This window comes from Trichosurus vulpecula, chromosome 3, assembly GCF_011100635.1.
Source record: "Trichosurus vulpecula isolate mTriVul1 chromosome 3, mTriVul1.pri, whole genome shotgun sequence".
Classification (NCBI taxonomy): Eukaryota; Metazoa; Chordata; class Mammalia; order Diprotodontia; family Phalangeridae; genus Trichosurus; species Trichosurus vulpecula.
Window position 1 is genome coordinate 143,621,234 of NC_050575.1, and position 18,418 is coordinate 143,639,651.

Below are 18,418 nucleotides of genomic sequence, written 5' to 3' on the forward strand. Positions count from 1 at the left end.
TTTTAGACTAAATTTTCATTTATGAGGAAAGGATTGGGAAAATCAAAGTAAATGAGGTCAAACAAGTATTTCTTGTTTTGTTTGTTTGATTTAGCTAGTGACCCCAAACTAGATAACAAACTTTTTAGTTTGTTTCCTGGAAGGGGGGTGGGGGGGGGGGGGCGGCGGGCGAGCAGTGGGAGGGCCTAGGTGTTGGTTAGTTTATAGGAGGGCCTGGTATTGGGGTGAAATAAATTGGAGGAGTTAGGAGGGATAGGAAATAAGAGACACACGCAAATATATAAACAGATCAGAAGTAGAATTTGTTAGGGAAAGTATATGTATGTATGTATACATGTATGTATATATCTATAAACATATCCACACTTAATTGTAGCCTGGGGAGGGCGGGTAGGGTGAAAAATTAATTTAATTAATTAAAATAATAAAATTGTGGCAGCATGAAGCATCAGCCAGGTAACTCCCACCTCAGGTATTTGTTGTCACTATAGAAAGCATGTGCTCAAAACTTGGCATTTTCAGTTGTAAATATCCACATAAATGTACCACCCCTTGCTTAATATGCCACCAGTGTTTTAGACTATTGACTTAAGTTTCTTGAAGAGAAATATTTTGACCCCTTGTATTCAAAATATTATTAAGTACAAATATAGCCAAGGTACTTTTAAAGGAAACATGAAAGAACCTGCTTCTTTTTCCTTAGAAACAGAACTACAACAAAACCTTACTTTCCATTTTCTTTGAGCCATGTATTTCTGTAGCAGTATCTGGGACTTGAGCCGAACTTTAGACTTTGTGGCTTTGGTTGGCAGATTGTTCACCCACTCGTGTTTCAGACACTGCGAAGCACTCATTCTACAACTGGGAAACCAAACAGTAGGTGAAATTAGACAATTGGTTGTGCCCTCTTGGGTTGTACAGAGATCTGGGGTACTAGACTGATCAAAAGCTAGTGGAACTAATCCACAGGTGGCTTTTTGATCATTTAGCTATGTGTTATAGTGAAGATGGCCACCAGGGTCCTTTCCAACTCAAATTCTGCAATTGGTGGGTACCAATAAAAGAAGTCACTTCAATCAAATCTCCCCCTAAAAATTCCCATGACAGCCAACTAGATAAAAGTTCCCTAACCCCATGTAATTTGAAGGGCACAGATAACTTGTAGTATCAAGGGGATGAAACTTGGAGAAGGAAAAAAAACATGTGAATCAAAAGAGCTGAGCCTTCCCATAAGAGTTAATATAAGCTTGATTAATTGAATTAGAAGTATTTCTCCTCACAGGTAACATTTTTTTTCATAGTCAAAAATTAAATAGTAGTCATTTCACACTTTAAGGTTTACAAAATACTTGACATCTCTTACCTCATTTGCCCCTCTGTACAACCCTGGGAGAGCTGCTGTTATCCTTAATTTAGAAATGAGGAAACTGAGACTTTAATCAATTGACTTGCCCAGGGTCACACAGTCAATAGGTATCTGAAGTAGGATTTGAATTCAGGTTTTCCTCTTACCAGGTTGTTATAGTAATTAAGGTGGGATTTTTTTACCGTTTTCTCCTTTGGAGCACCTATTTAATCAAGTACCCTTGATGAGTCTGCCCTTTGTTTCTTTGATGACCTCCTTACCTCAAGGGAAAGCCTAGTTTACATGGGTTTGAGTCACATGTTTATGACGCCAGAAGCTTTTAGGTTACATGGGATTGAGTTGCATGTTGTAACAGCCTTTGACTCTGAACAGGGTATATAAACGCAGAGGTTGGCGTTTTTTTCCTTTGGGGCTCTCACTCACTGAAAGAGTGTCGTGTGACTTGAAGAAACTCTGGGCAGCCGTTGTTAAGAGCCCTCTCTCCCCCGACCCCCCACCTTGTAAACCCAGATGTGTATGCTTCCCTGGTAACTGAATTGTGATTTGAATCAGACAAGGTCAGTGTGTTGATGTTTGTAATTTCTATTTGTTTTTGCTCTGAAGTACAGGGTGCTGGCTTTTCCTCCTGAACTAGGTGAGTTATATATGTATGTTTGATTAAAGGGAGATTGTTAACCCCTTAAAGTTACTTTCCTTAGAAAAGCAGATCAAAGAAGCTGTGCTGACAGCCCTTGTTGGGGGTCTTGTTGCATCTTACACCTCTACAGCTGTAGCTAGCCAAATTGCTGCTACACAGGTCTAGCATTCTATCCACTCTACCACCCAACTGCCTAAAACCAGCTGATAATGGAGCTAGAAAAGGGGCAGTGACACGACTCGATCTTTACTCCCCAGTATATTAAATACTTTTAATTCTTACTATTTCTTTCTCATTTTATAGGGATAGGGAATGGACCTGAGATTTCATTGCTATAGGGAACTCCCAGGTGAAGGGATACCCTCTACCAACGCAGACCACGATTCTCTACAACTTAAAATCTTAATTGCCTGAAGTCCTAAGAGATTAAAAGACTTGCCCAAGGCTACACAGCACATATGTGCCAGAGGTCTTCTTGGTCTTGAGGCCTTTCATTTTCTACTCATGATAGAGCTTATATCATTCACTTGACATAGCTTCCTATTGCTTTTAAGTACAAAAAACAAGGTTGGGGGAGGGGAGAGGGAAGCAACCCTTCCAGCCGAGGAATAAAGTTTTCCTCCTTTCTTCCATTTATTCTAATTATGGCAAGTCAGTGTTTCTCAACCTCCTTCCTGGCAATACCCTTGCATGTGTAATTACTTGGAAATAACAACCATTTGCAAATATTCCTCCTGCCTAGGCATTTACATAGATCTTAAGTTATCAGTCTCACGCATTTAGAAAATATTTTCATTCTGTGAAGGCATTGTTTCTGAATTCTTTCTCTTGTCCTTTTTGCCAGTCCCCTCCTTGCTTTCAAGTGTGAACTGAGGAACCAGAAGGGAAACTTAACTATCCTGTAGGAAGATGCGATCTTTTACTCTCGGCAGATCGTACAGCGGCAAGGCAAGGTTTTTGAAATGAATCACATTCTTTACCACAGTGTCCTGGGCCAGGGGTTCTCCCAATTTGGTGAGGTCATGGTTGCCCCCAATAAGACGTACCTCTTCTCTTTAACCAGGAGCCTAGAAATGAAATCTTTGGCCTCTTCTGACAGCCCTTCAAATGCATCAGCATCAAAATCCCAGCTACAGTTCACAATGTAGTTCATTGTCTCTGCATCTGTTTCCCCCAGAAATGGAGACAAGCCACTGAGCCTAGAAAGGAAATAGATGCCCACCAACAAATGGAAGAGCACATTGTGATAAAAAAAGCAACTAATAAGCTTCAAATGGGCATAAAAAAGGGGTGAAAGAAAACATCCCTATAGGTCAGAAGGCCATGAACCCCGATGGATATTGAAAGAACAGATCCAGAAGCAGTGCAACATGCTTTGGAGCAATCTTGTACTGTTCCCTCCCCCCCTTTCTATCTCCCACCACAATTAATTGATTTGGGCCCAAACCTCAGATGTTTAATTAATCTTCTGTACTTTGATCCAATAAAAATATCAGGAGATATCCGTAAAGCAACTAGCCTGGGTAAAATATTCTGTCTCTTCACAAAAAGCCCTAGTACCCAGAAGCCTGATTAACTTGGTATTCATTATCTCCAAGTTTAGATGGTTGGATGCTAGAGAAAGAAATGGGAAATTGATCCAAGCTGCCAAGGTTCCCTTCCAGGCCTGAGTTTCAGCCAGGTCCCCTCCTTCTGCACACACAGAGTACGGAAAAGGCCAAAAGGCCCAAGCTGTGACAAAATGATAAACAGCTTTCCTGGAATTGAGAGCAAAGAACTTCTCCAAACTAAAGCAAGAGGTCTGTGGTCATAGGAAGTTGAGGATATTTAGTCTGGAGATTTAAATCTCCTACCAACTGCATCATAGAGCTACTTCCTCTTCCCAGTGAAAAAAAAAGAGATCTAGGGGATTAGGCAAGTGGCAAGCATAGCCAAACCCAGAGTAGAGTTTTTCTCATCACTGCTACACTACTGCCTGGCCAACCTGAGTTACTTACAACATGTACGTGATGACACCCACACTCCACATGTCGGTAGGAAAGGAGACAAAATCATAGTTCACCACTTCAGGGGCCAGGAATTCTGGGGTGCCAAAGTTCACTTTCAGCTTCTCCCGGGGCTTGTACCTGTAGCCAGAGTCCAGGGGAACATTAGAGCTCTGAGAAAGGGGTTTGTGAAGAGATAAAGGGTACTACAGGAAAAAATTACACTAGAGAGATCTCTCTGGGTTTAGGTCATTACTAGACTCCCCTGGTAACAACACTGGCTTGATACTGCTGTGTGAACCCTTTGTAACATGGAGGTGATAACATATTCTCACCCCCTTACCTACTTGGTCACACACTGAGGCTGGGAATACAGAGCCAGAGGATACTAAGGGAGAGACACAAAGGGAATGGAGGGAGCTTGCTCTGGCTAGGGAGACAGAAGAGATGCCATTTGCAAATAATCAAGCAGTCAATCATTAAGGTGAAAACTCTTTAAATAAAATTTTATTGACATTTTTTTTGTTTTTATATCAGCTACATTTCCCAGTATATACCATCCTTTCCCCTTTCAAAAGAGTCATCTCCTATGACAAAAAAAAAGAGAAAGAAAGAAGAGAGAGAAGGAAGGAAAGAAAGGAAGAGAGAAAGAAAGAAAGAGAAAGGAAGGAAGGCAAAGAAAGAAAGATGAATAACAACCAACACATTGAAAAAGTTTGACATTGAATGCAGCATCCAACATCTGTACTGCCCCCCCTCTGTGAAGAAGTAGGGGAGGCACATTCTTATTGATGTCCTTTGGGGCCAAACTTGGTCATTATCATTTCATAGCATTCAGTTTTTATTTTAGATGTTGTTCCTCCAATTGATTAAAACTATTTAAAGTACTGAAGGGCTTTGGAGTGCTTGGGGTTGGTAGTATCATTTAGGGAAGAATTCTTGGAGGAGATACAACCTTAAGTTGGAGGACCTAGTTTCAATTCCTGGCTCTTCTACTTCACCACTACCTATGTGACCTGGGGTAAATAAGCCGTTTAGCCTTTCTGCCTGACTCCCTCCTCACTCTGCATTTTCTTGTTGGAGGCAAACATCCAAAACCCAGAGTTAAGCACTCTCTGCTAGGCTGGTATCTCATAAGCTCTGAGGACTAGGACTTAATTTTTTTTCCCCTCAATAGTATTTTATTTTTTCCAATTAAATGTAAAGTTAGTTTTGTAAGATCTTGAGTCCCACATTTTTCTTCTCCGTCCCTCCCTCCTCCCCCAGACAGCACGCAATCTGATTTTGGTTATACATGTACAATCCTATTAAACATAAGGACTTTCTAATAATACCGGGTTTATAGATATCTATCTGTCATAGGAGGGGGCATGTACAAGGAAGAGACCACTGCTCAGGCCTGCCTCTTGAGTAAACCAGTCAGAGCTGTGCTAAGAGACTCAGCAGCTAAGAAGACAGATGCCAAGAGGGAAAGAAAGCCTTCCAGAACCCACAGAGACAGGCCCTGGAATCTGGTTGCCTAGGTTACCCACCCAAGCTGGGACTTCCCACTCCAATGCTGGGTGAACATTTCTGGGAACCCACTGCCTCCTCACCAATATTGTTGTTCAGTCGTTTCATTCTGTCTTCGTCATCCCATCCGGGGTTTTCCTGGTAAGGATGCTGGAGCGGTTTGCCATTTCCTTCTCCAGCTCATTTCACAGATGAGGAAACTGAGGCAAACAGGGTTAAGTGACTTGCCCAGGGTCACACAGCTAGTAAGCATCCGAGGCTGGATTTGAATGCAGTAGCTGCATGGAAATATGCTCTAGGGAGGCAGCTCCTTCTACCCTCCATTTACTGTGCTAGGATTTCATATTCACATGTAAAATGGATTTTATTTAGTCTTATTTTTACTAAGAAGCCATCTATAAGAATTCCAATGATAACTTAAGGTATTTTGGTAATTACTGTGCCATATCCCTCTCCTTATTCTGTTGAATAACTTCCAGGGTCACCAACAAAGGGCTCAGATGAATGGACTTGGCCTGAGGGATTCAGGTTTTCTCTTATAGGAAGGCTTTTAGACACCTCAGTGGATAGCAAAGGCAGGCCCTGATATCACATTCCCAGTGGTCTTTGACAGTCCCTTACTTAATACAAAGTAGTGCAGTGTGGTACAGTGGATAGGTCACTGGCCTGGAGTTGAGAAGATCTGAGTTCAAATCTGACCTCAGACACTAGCTGTGTGACCCTGGGTAAATCACTTAACTCTTATTTGCCTCAGTTCCTTATCTGTAAAATGGGAACACAGTGGAGAAGGAAATGGCAGACCACTCCGGTATCTTTGCCAAGAAAACCCCAAATGGGATCACAAGGGGTCTGAAATAACTGAACAACCACCACAACAACAATACCTAACACAAAAGAGAGACTATGAGTATGTGGACGAAGGCTGGCATGCTGTTTGCTTTTGTCAAGCAGTTTTTTTTAATATTTTGTTGCAAGGGATAGCTTACTGGATTAGGATGGGGAGAAGGATATTTTAGGAAATGAAGATGATGCAAAAACTAAGGATATCAATAAGTTTAATAAGAAGAAGTCCTTAGCTATCTAGTAAAGATTCAATGTAGTCCTGCCTAAAGTCAGGGAGATGGACTAAGACAACCCTTGTGTGAAACACAGGGCCTACAGCCACAGCAACACTCCAGCAAACCAAATTAAAATGTAATTGGGAAATATTTAACAAAATAAATAAAAACATAATAGAACATATATCATGTTGATACATGATTTTCTAAGTCAAAGTGCTGCTCACTGGGATCCGTACCTATAGTTGGGTGGCCCCCCCATTTTTATTTGAATTTAACACCACTGGACTAGACTTTTTGAGGTCTTCCAGGCTCTGAAATTCAAAAAATCTGGGGTTAAATTGAAGGAACAAAAGCCCACTTCCTACAAAGATCTCCCATGCTACATGATGCCAGGAGCAAAGTAGTTGACCCTGATCTACCAGTAGAAAGTGACAGAAGATAGAATGTTGAGTCTAGGGAACAGCCGGTTTAACTGCAGAACTACATGAAGAGGAAGAATGTAAAATATCTGAAAAAGAGAGTTGGAGCCAGGTTGTGAAAGGCCTCTAAATGCTAAGCTGAGATTTCATTTTATCCTAGAGGCAAGATTTTTGAGCAAAGGACTTACAGGGTCAGACCTGTGCTTTAGGAGGGTATTTTGGCAGCTGTTTAAAAGATAGACTGAAAAAAGGAGAAACTGGACAAGGGGAAAATCCTAACATTACCAGATTTCAAACTATACTGCAAAATTGTAATAATTAAAACTATTTGGTACTGGATAAAAGAATAGAGTGGTTAATCAATGGAATAGATTAGGTACATGAAGCAAGTAAGAACAGCAAGCTAGTATTTGATAAACCCAAAGTTCTGAGCTACTAGGGCAAGAATTCACTGTTTGACAAAAACTTCTGAGAAAACTGAAAAGTAGTCTGGCAGAAAATGAGGATAGATGAACATCTCACATCATATAGCAAGATAGGCTCAAAACAGGTACCTGATTTAGACATGAATGATGATACATAATCAAATTAGTAGAGCATGGAAGAAATTACCTGTCAGATCTATGGATAGGGGAAGAGCTCATAACCAAATGAGACAGAAAGGTTCACAGGAAATAAAATGGATAATTTTGACTATACAAAATTAAAAAGGTTTTGCACAAACAAAACCAATGTAGCTAAAATTAGAAGAGAAGCAGGAAACTGGGGGAGGTGGGGGGGTCTTTGCAGCAAGTTTCTCTGATAAAGGTTTCATTTCTCAAATATATAAGGAACTGAGCCAAATTTATAAGAATAAGAGCCATTCCCTAATTGATAAATGGTCAATGGATATGAACAAGCAGTTTTCAGAGGAAGAAATACAAACTATGAATAGTCACAGGAAAAAATGCTCTAAATCACTAATAATTAGAGAAATGCAAATTAAACAACTCTGAGGTAAAATTTCACACTCATCCATTTGACTAAGATGATAGATAAAGAAAATGACAAATGCAGAAAGGATGTGGGAAAATAGATACACTAATGCACTGTTGGTGGAACTGTGATCTAGTCTAACAATTCTAGAGAGCCATTTGAAATTACAACCCAAAAGCTATTAAACTATGCATACCCCTTGACCCAACAATACTACGACTATACCCAAAGAGATCAAAGAAAAAGGAAAAGAGCCCATATGGACAAAAATAATTATAGCCACTCTTTTTGTGGTAGCAAAGAATTAGAAACTGAAGAGATGGCCATCATTTCAGGAATGGCTGAGCAAGTTATGGTATGTGAATGTGATGGAAAACTATTGTGCTGTGAGAAATAATGAAGGATTGGTTTTAGAGAATTCTGGACTTATATGAGGTGATATAAAGTGAAGTAAATGGAACAATTTACACAGTAATAGTAGTATTATAAAAATAAATAACTGTGAAAGACTTTGTAACTGATCAACCCAATGACCCACAACCATTCCAAAGAACTCATGAAAAAAAAAAAATGCTGTCCACCTCCATCCAGATGGAGAGCAGACTGAGGCATATTTTCCTCTCTGTTTTTCTAGTTTTTTTTTCTTCTCAGAACATGGCTTATGTGGAAATTGGTTTTGTATGACTTCATATTTGTAATGGCTTTTGTATTTCTTGCCTCCTCAAGGGGTGGGGCAGGAATGGGAGGAGGGAAAGAATCTGGAACTGAAAATAAAATAAAACCAAATGGGACAAAAAACAGGAAAGTTTGAAAAACCATTGAGTTGGAGGGTAGTTGAGAAAGATGACAAATTGCTTTGTAGGGGCTGGGTTGGAGATTTAAATCATTAAGGATGGGACAGGTGAACATAAGCAAGGGTGTATATTATAGGCTTAGGGGGAAGGTGGAGCCTACAGATAAGAGTAGGGAACAGAAAAGCCAATAGTACACTTTGACCAAAAGGTGGAATGAATGAGAGGATGAATCAATGGTGAGAAAAGCCTGGAATGGTTCAGTGGGAAACAGATTATGGAAGGCCCTAATTTAGGAAATTTGCATTTTATTTTCTGGCAAGGAGGAGTCAATAAAGAATTTTGAACATGGGAGTGATATAGTAGAAACAGTGTTTCAGGAAATTTGAGATTGAGGGAGGGAGGAAAGAATTATCTTATAAATTGAGTTAATTTTTCAAGCATATATATGTTATTTCTCCAAGGAGCTCATGAATTCCTTGAAGACTGGGACTATGTCTTATGGATCTCTATCCTTCATAATCCCCTGCGCACACGTAGATTCTTAATATGTTTGATGAAGAATGAATGAATTAAACTGAACTGCCTCCCCTGGGTTTGCTGTCTCCCACCTCTCTTCCTATGAAGTGATTTGGAAACACAGTTAATCCAAAGTACAACTGTAATATAAACAAACTGTGGTAATTACCCTGTGTATTTGCATATGAAAATAGATGTCTGCCACCAAGAGCTTAGTGCTTTGTTCATACATTCTCTCAGATCCTTATGGAGAGCTGAACAAGTTGTTGTGTATGATTGTGATGGAATACTATTGTGCTTTAAGAAATGATGAGCAGGATGCTCTCAGAAAAACCTGGAAAGACTTACATGAACTGATGCAAAGTGAAATGAGCAGAACCAGGAGGACATTGTGCACAGTAACAGTGATACTGTATGATTATCTACTGTGAATTACTTAGCTATTCTCAGCAATACAATGATCCAAGACTTGTGGTGAAAAGTGCTGTCCATCTCCAGAGAAAAAAACTGGTGGAGCCTGAATGCAGATCAAAGATACTTTTTCTTAACTTTCTTTTTTTTATGGGGTTTTTTTTTTTTTGGTCTGTGTTTTCTTTCACAGCATGACTTACGTGGAAATGTGTTTTGCATGACTACACATAGGGAAACTATGTCAAATTTCTTGCCTTCTCAATGAAGGGGAGTGGGGAAGGTGGGAGGGAATTTGGAATTCCACATTTGAAAAAAGAAAGTTAAAATTGTTTTTACATGTAACTGGGGAAAATAAAATATTAATTAAATCCTTATGGAGTCAACTGATCCCTCTATGAACAACGCCACTGGGGTAACAACAATTCAATTCGATTCAATAAGCATGTATTAAGCACCTGCTGTGTGCATTATGCTAGATGCCAAGGATACAAATACTGAAATGAAACAGTCCTAGACCTCAAGGAGTTTCCTTACTTACCTTCCTATGGATATAGGTATGTAAATTTTTTTAAAAAATACATGTACACATATATACAAGATAAATACAAACTCATATCTAGGGGAGAACTAACAAGGAAAGAAGGAAGGAAATAAGCATTTTTTAAAAGTACCTACTAAGCACTTTATAAAGAATATTTATCTTATAGGAGGTGGGTAGGGCTTGAGCTGAGCGGAACTAAATATTCAAAGAGGTGGAAATGAAGAAGAGCAATCCAGTGCAGAAGAGGGGAAAGGGAGGGGCACAGCCTATCCAAATGTATAGAAGATGGAATGTGGTGGAAGGGAAACCACAACTGGGTGGATTTGGCTAGAACCTAGAGGTTGGGAAGAGGAACTGTGTGAAAAGTCTGGAAATGGGGGTTGGAGCCAGATAAGGCCAAACTTTATCTAAATAATTTGTTATTCTGAGGCTCTGACTGCCAAGTAGAAGACCGTCTTCATCCACCTCTCCCTCTGGTTTGACCACCCCAGCCCTATACATCCTGAGTCCCAAGGCTGCTATGTATTTCCATTCCATTGTGTCTTCAGGAGCCATGTTTTGTTTTTAAACTTCCTTTCATCTTGAACTTTCTATCTTCTAGCCCTTACTGCATTCCTGGCCTCCATCTTCTGCCTGTTGACCCAGCAGGAGCAGGCATATTGATATCACCCTCATGACCACTTCCAAAATCTCCCTCGGCCACCATCACTCATCAACTTTTGTTCTTTTAAGATTCACTACATTTGTCTTTACCACTTCTAACTGTGATACTTTCATGATTTTTTATTCTGAAATTCTTCTCTATTCATTACCTTTTATCCTTCCACCTCTACCTCTGCCTTATTCCTTTTAAAAATATTCTTCATCCTTGTAAAGAGTTTCCTGTTTTTCTGAATTTAATTGAGGCTGAGCATGGTGGCACAAGCCTGTAATCCCTGCTACAGCTGGACTATGGCTAAGCTACAGTGGGCTATGCTGGTGTCAGAACTAAGAAAGATATTAATATGACGAGTCACCTGGGAGTGGGAGACCCCCAGGAGGAGGGATCCAGAAAGTACCTAGGCCAGTCACTAGTAGCATGGGACCTGTCACTAATCCCTGCTTCTAGCCTGGGCAAGATAGGGAGACCTAATTTTGTTTTTTTGCAGGAGGGAAGGCAGGGCAATTGTGGTTAAGTGACTTGCCCAAGGTCACATTAGCTAGTAAATGTGTCAAGTGTCTGAGGCTGGATTTGAACTCAGGTACTCCTGACTCCAGGGCCGGTGCACTACTCACTGTGCCACCTAGCATTGTTGTTTTCTTAAATTTGCAATAAGCTAAAATTTAAGATAAAATTTTTTGGTTTTTGAGGGTTCCTAAAAGTTACAAAACACTACATTTATCATATTTCATGTATTCCTTTTTTTTCATTCTAGTAAGTGAAATGTCACGTGACCTCACCTTTTTATAAAGGGGCTACTAGGTCAGTTAAGAGCAGATTTGTTTACATAAAGCCAATCTTCTATTCTGGGGACAAAGGTAGCCAGGGACCAGAAGATAGAGCGAACAAATAAATGTTTTGTTTATGTTTAAGCAGTTCAGTTCAAACAGAGAAAAGTTTCTCTTTTTTTTTTTCTTTAGTTCTACTACCTCACCCAGAGCCTTAAACATTATGGGTGCTTAAGAACAATTGTTAAATTGATTTGATATGCAAAGGTGAAATGGTCTTACCTTCTGGCCAGCCCAAAATCGATGATTTTAATTTGGTTTCCCATCTGATTTACACATAGTATGTTCTCCGGCTAGGAAAGACCAAGAAGAGACTTTGACAGATGGCTGTTATTTCTCTGGTGAATGAAACACTCAGTAGGGGCTACTTAACCGATCTGCTACACAAAACAGCAGGCAGCAGTTTGGGGAACTCACCCTTTCAGGGGTCTGCAAGATCAAAACTTTTCATGCTACTGCTGATATATTTTAATTTCTAATACAGTGAATGTCAATAGATAAAGTCAGTAGTGTGCTGGTAATCAGCTCTCAGAAAACTAAATATACCTGCAACACACTTTTAACTTTAACCTGCACTATAGTAATATTTTCTCCATCACTTTTTTAAGTCTTGACAATCAATAAAACGATAAATCAATCCCTCATGTGTGACATTTGCAGATTTCAGAGGTATAGATGCTCACACTGAAAGTTTAACAATTGCTTCTCCCAAGCTAGTTCAAACTATCCCCAGCACAGCACACCATAAAATATATGTAGTCCACATAAACAAAAGCTCTTTGGGGGCAGGGGGGCTTAATAATTTTTAAGAGTGTAAATTGCTCAGATGGTCTAACGAGGAGGCTCTGAGTTCCCTACCATGTCCCCTTACCAGGTGGTTGACCTAGGAACCAGAGTCAAGGCAATCTTGGACAAGGTCCAGTATTCTAGGGGAGATGTTGCAGCCAGCCAGCCTGGCAGAGAAGCCCTCAGAAGCCAGGGTGTGTGGGACTCAAGACCTAGGGGTGGGGTTTAGGACTTGGAACTGGGATTTTATACTAGAAGAAGGAACCAAGCTATATTTGTTTTATAGCTTGCTTTGTACTGTACAAGTCAGTGCCATTGTGGGGATTTTGCAAACTTCATTTGCTGATTGCTTAACCGATACTTTTCATGTTATTGAATTCTCTGTACATACGTGCTGATGTACAGATAGGTTCTGCATTAGTGAGTTTTGTAAAAGTAAGAACAGAACTTTTAAAGTGAGAGCTGTCATCATCAGAATGATACCATCTAGTATAAACGTTCATATTGTTGTCTGGCATTCAACTCGACCTAGACCATTTGCTTATAGGAACTATGCTAAGCTGTTTATATATTTGTTTTATACTTTTGGAGCAAATATTTCTTTGTCAAAGGGTTCATAGGGTTCTGAGACCAAAAAGGGGTAGAACTGTTGTTTACCTGAAAGACTGAAGGCAAAATGAGAAAGGGCAGAGCAGAGGCTGAGATGGATAAATAGTGTCATGGAAGCAACAAACATTAGCTTGTGCAGACTTCAGGAGATAATGGAAGAAAAAAGGGCCTGGCATTGCTGTGGTCCATGCAGTCACCAATCCAATATGACTGAAAGTAACAAGGCAAACTATGGCACACAGAGCACCAGGCCTGGAGTCAGGAAGACTCCTCTTTCTGAGTTCAAATCTGGCCTCAGACATTTACTAGCTGTGTAACCCTGGGCAAGTCATTTAACCCTGTGCGCCTCAGTTTCCTCATCTGTAAAATGAGCTGGAGAAGTAAATGGCAAACTGCCCCAGTATCTTTGCCCAAAAAAGCCCAAATGGGGTCATGGGGAGTGAGACACAACTGAACAACAACCAAAAAAAAAATCTACCAAGCTGTTTGTTTTTTTTATATTCCACGTCTTTTTGTTAGGCCCTTAAGATTCAAAATAAATTTATTTTTAAAAACTTATTTTAAAAATACTTTTAAATATTTTAATAATTCGATTTAATAATTTAAAAATATTTTAAAATAAATTTATTTTAAAAATTTAAAAATTTTATTTAAAAATAAACTTATTTTAAAAATTAGAAAATTGTATTTATTTAACTGGAGCTTTAAAAAAACAAACCAGCAAATTTGTCTCTAGGGCCATCATTTGTTGACTCCTATTTTAAAGGGTTATGTAGACCAAAATTCTGAACAGCAGCAAACTTCTTGCAGTCTGCATTGAGTGAAGTGGCTTCTAAGCCACTTCTAGTCAATCATCCCTTCTCCTAGAGGGCAGCTAGGTACATATAGCACTGGGCCTGGAGTCAGGAAGTGTTCATTCCTTTCAATGGTGTCCCTGACTCTCCATGACCCCATTTTGGGTCAAGGATCTGAGTTCAAATAAAGCCTCAAACATTTATTAGCTGTGTGAGTCTGGGCAAGTCGAAACAGACTGTAACGTGAGCATAATAATAGCACCTACCTGTCAGGATTGTTGTGAGGCTGAAAGGAGATAATATTTGTAAAGTGCTTAGGCCCAGTGCTTGGCACACAGGAGGAACTCAATAAATGCTTATTCCCTTCCCTTCCCCCTTTCAGCCCAGAATGTTTTCTGGGAAACTAGAGCTCTGAAGACACAGATATCTCTGGAATGTGGAGAATCTGAAGAAGTCGGAATTTCTCAGGTAGGGCCAGAGGGACTAGGAATGGGGCCAGGGCTGGACTAAAACCTTCTTCTTCTTTTTTTTTTAATCATCTTAGCATGTTTAGCCAGTTAGCATCCAGAGTCTCCTCTCTTTAAGAGAGTAATCTTTGCTTTGTCTCTCAGGAGTAGAGTCAGCTCCCTACCACACTCCCTGCAGAGTTCTGAACAATGAATAAAACAGGGCTCTAGCCATCTCCGGGATCCACTCACTAACCGCCCCCTCATAGAGCAACCTGCTAGTTAGTGACAAGGGCCGAGACTGGAACCCGGGTTAAGAACGCTCCCTTCTCCCTACATGGCCTTAGTCATCCTTGTTGTTATGGTCATTGTTCAGATGTCTCCATCATGTGTCCAGCTTTTCATGACCGCATTCAGGGTTTTCTTGGCAAAGATACCACAGTAGTTTGCCATTTCCTTCTCCAGCTCATAAAGATGAGGAAACTGAGGCAAACAGGGTTAAGTGACTTGCCCAGAGTCACCCCCTTACTAAGTGTCTGAGGTCAGATTTAAACTCAGGTTCCAAGCCTGGAACTCTATCCACCTTCTTGGTAATATCTTAATTATGAATTGACGCCTTATTGACAGCTCCCCTGTCAGAAGCGGGAGCATAATAACTTCTCCCTTCCCCCTCTTCAATAGGAAAGTGGATAAGGCTGGATCGTGGTCTTCTGTTGTTAACAGGGTTGACCATCCCTGGCTCAGTACTGACTGGTCAGTCCCTTGAAAGGGGTATACCTCCACTGGCCTTCAGGTCTGGCATCTAGCTAAGAATGCAGAAGATGTGATGTTGCCTCTAACCCTTGGCAGGTTTGGATGGGGCTGAGCAGCAGGCTACAGAAGGAAGGTAATGACATGAGATCTCATTAGATCAGAAGTCGGATCATAGATTTAGAGTTGGAAAGAACCTCCAAGGCTTTCTTCTTATCCAGATGAGGAAACTAGAGCCCAGAGAGAATAAGTGATGTGTCCAAAGTATACAGGTCTTAGTCGTCCCTAAGTAATTGGCTCAGCTTAAAGATACTATGGCTTTCCTGAGGATTCATTCTTTGGGTTTCTCAAGGTGGGCACAGCAGCAAACAGCAGCTCTGTTCCCTCCCTTTCTGGTGGGTGAAGGCACAGAGATAGAGGGAACTCTCTACTTCTCTCCACTGCCTTCTCTTTCACTCCCTTCTTCCCTCCAGAAGAGGTCTTCTAATTCTCTCTTATTTTTAGGAATGCTTACGTGCCTGGCTCTTTAGGGTTACTATTAAGAATTACATTCTCAGTTTATAGAAGTTATGGAAAGGTTTATGTTTCTACTGGGCTAGGAATCTCCCCCTAGGTCCACGCATGTGCTAGCCCTCATAAATAACTTTCTCTCTCCCTCGATCAAGCAAAATTGATTTGTTTTTTTATTCAATAGGGCTCAGCCAGCCAAGTGCACTGTGGTCTACAACCTAAAAGATCCAAAGCTACTGGCTATGTGGGGGTTAGCAGGACTCCTAAATCCTTTCCCAGAGGGAAGATAATGACCTGAAATCTGACTAGCCTGGAAATAAGAAATGAGGTAGCTGGGTGGCACAGTGAATAAAGCTCTGGACCCAAAATCAAGAAGCCTTAAGTTCAAATCCAGCCACAGATACTTAACTAGCTGGGTGGCTCCAGGCAAATCATTTAATCATCTGTAAAATGGGGATCATAACAATACCTACCTCCCAGGGAAGGTCAAATGAGATAATTATGAAGTGTTTAGCACAGTGCCTGGCACATAGTAAGTGCTATGTAAATGTTAACTATCATTATTTATTATGATGGTTAATAAGGTTTCCTAATTCAGTGCTGTACTTGGAATCTGGAAAACCTGAGCTCAAATTCTGCCTCAAGGATGTATATTTGTTGTTGTTGTTGACTTATATTTATATACTTTTATGGGCAGCTAGGCGATGCAGTGGATAGAGGGCAGGGTCTGGAATCAGGAAGACTCATCTTTGTGAGTTCAAATCCAACCCCAGAAACTTATTAGCTGGGTGACCCTGGGCAAGTCACTTAACCCTGTCTGCCTCAGTTACCTCATCTGTAAAATGAGCTGGAGAAGGAAATGGCAAACCACTCCAGTGTCTTTGCCAAGGGGACCCCAAATGCGGTCACCAAGAATCGAATCGAATACAAGCGAACGCCAACAACAACATATACTTATATACAGAACTGTGTGACCCTGGACGAGTCATTTAACCTCTTCTAGTCACAGTTTCCTCATCTATGAAATGAGGATGATGACAGCATCTACTTCCCAGGGTTTTCATTGGGATCAAATGAGATAATACAGGTAACGTGCTCTGTGAACCTTAAAAAGCTATATGAAGGCTAATTGTTATTACTGTTACTAGTTTATTTGGCTCACAGAAATAGCTAATACAATCTGAGTCAGGATCTTAAGACTTCATTCTTTCTAACTTTTAGGGAAGCAATGCCTTTCACTAAATCCCTTTTCCTCCTTTTTCAATAGCCTATCGGGTCATCTTCAGTAGCCCTGGTGAATATCTGGCCACTGGACCCAGATGGCTCTGGAGGAGAAAGTGAGGCTGGTGACCTTGCCTAGCCCTCTCTCGCTCAAATCAAAGCCAACTGCAAGTCACGTCACCATTTCCCCGATGTCATGGTCCTCTTCAAGAACAAGGACAAACACAACAATCACCTTTCTGTTAGGAAACTGTAAAATGTTTAGAATAAATTCTAAGGTCCTGAAAATGGATTAAGGGGAGTAACCAGGCTTAGAGCTATAATACTAGTACTTTAGTCTAGGTGAGGTCCCTGCTTATAGCTACCTTTGATCAGGCTGATTGGTTTAGGAAATGATTCTCTAGGATTCCTTAACATTTCAAGTGACTTGTTCAAAATGCTGAAGCAGACCATCAGCTGATCTGTTACCTACACTCTGAACCCTTGCTCAGTCTGAACTGTGAAATCTTGTCTATTATTTGAGGATATTATAAATTACAACCCCAAGAAAGATTAACAGCTGCATCCAGTAACTGCCATCTTACGATCTTTCCCAAAGCAGAAATGTTTAGAATTAGTTTCATTTAAATTAATAAAAGGCTAGCTTGTGCCCAAAATACAGAGTAAAGAGTTTTCTTCTGCCAAAGTAGCACCCAAGAAGCCAGACCAAGATTCCAAGCATATTGAGGTGTACTGGAAAGACTGAGGGGTTGGGACATGTGTGTTCTAATCTGTGCCCTGATATCAGTTAGCTATGTAAATTTGGGCAAATCCTTTATCCTCTCAATGTCCTGCTAGGTAAAAGGAGGGGGTTAGGTTAGATGGCCCCAAGGTGCTTTCTAGCATTGACATTCTAGGATAATTTAATTGCCAGCCAACTCCAACAGCCTGTGGTTCTAGGATCAGTCCTCACTGACCTTCAGGTCCAAGTGCAGAATGTAATGCTGGTGCAGGTAGTGAAGGCCCTCACAGATCTGTTTGGTGAATAGGACGGCATCCAGCTCTGTTAGGTGGTACTTCTCATCTGTGATCCGGTCAAATAGCTCACCACCATCAACACTGCAAGTTCAAGCAAGAAGAGGGTATGTCAGTGAGTTCCTAGGGGGATTCTGTTGTGATCATTCTTGTCTTTCCACTTAAGCCAAAAGATCCAATAACAATGTGGTTTGTGACTGAAAGAGTGCTATATTTGGAGGTCAAAAGGCTACAGGAGAAAAAGAAGCATTTGTTAAGTGCCTACTATGTGCTGGGCACTGCATTAAGTGAATTTGATCAGAAGACCTGAGTTTGAATCGACCTCTGAGACTATGAGCAACTCTGCCCCTCTCTTGGCTCTGGTTTCCTCCCTTATGAAACAAGAGAGTTGCCAAGAAGCAAAGACAGAAAGAAAAGTCCCATACATTCCAAAATACTGATAGCAGCACTTTTTTGTGTGGTAGCAAAACAAAACAGATACTCATCAGTTGGGGAATGGTTAAAAAATGGACATACATGAAGATAATAGAATACTTTTAATATGAAGAATTCAAAGAGGCCTAAGACTGATATGGAATGAAGT

At 40.5% G+C, this 18,418-nt stretch overlaps 1 protein-coding gene across 1 annotated transcript in view; it reads right to left on the reverse strand.

Moving 5' to 3' along the window:
• The window catches only part of MYLK3 (myosin light chain kinase 3), a 52,454-nt gene that overhangs the window by 2,221 nt on the left and 31,815 nt on the right, over window positions 1–18,418 (reverse strand). Inside the window, 5 exon segments of the mRNA XM_036752751.1 lie at window positions 729–861; window positions 3,050–3,202; window positions 4,001–4,129; window positions 11,928–11,998; window positions 17,778–17,919. Coding sequence (XP_036608646.1) covers window positions 729–861; window positions 3,050–3,202; window positions 4,001–4,129; window positions 11,928–11,998; window positions 17,778–17,919 — 628 coding nt within the window.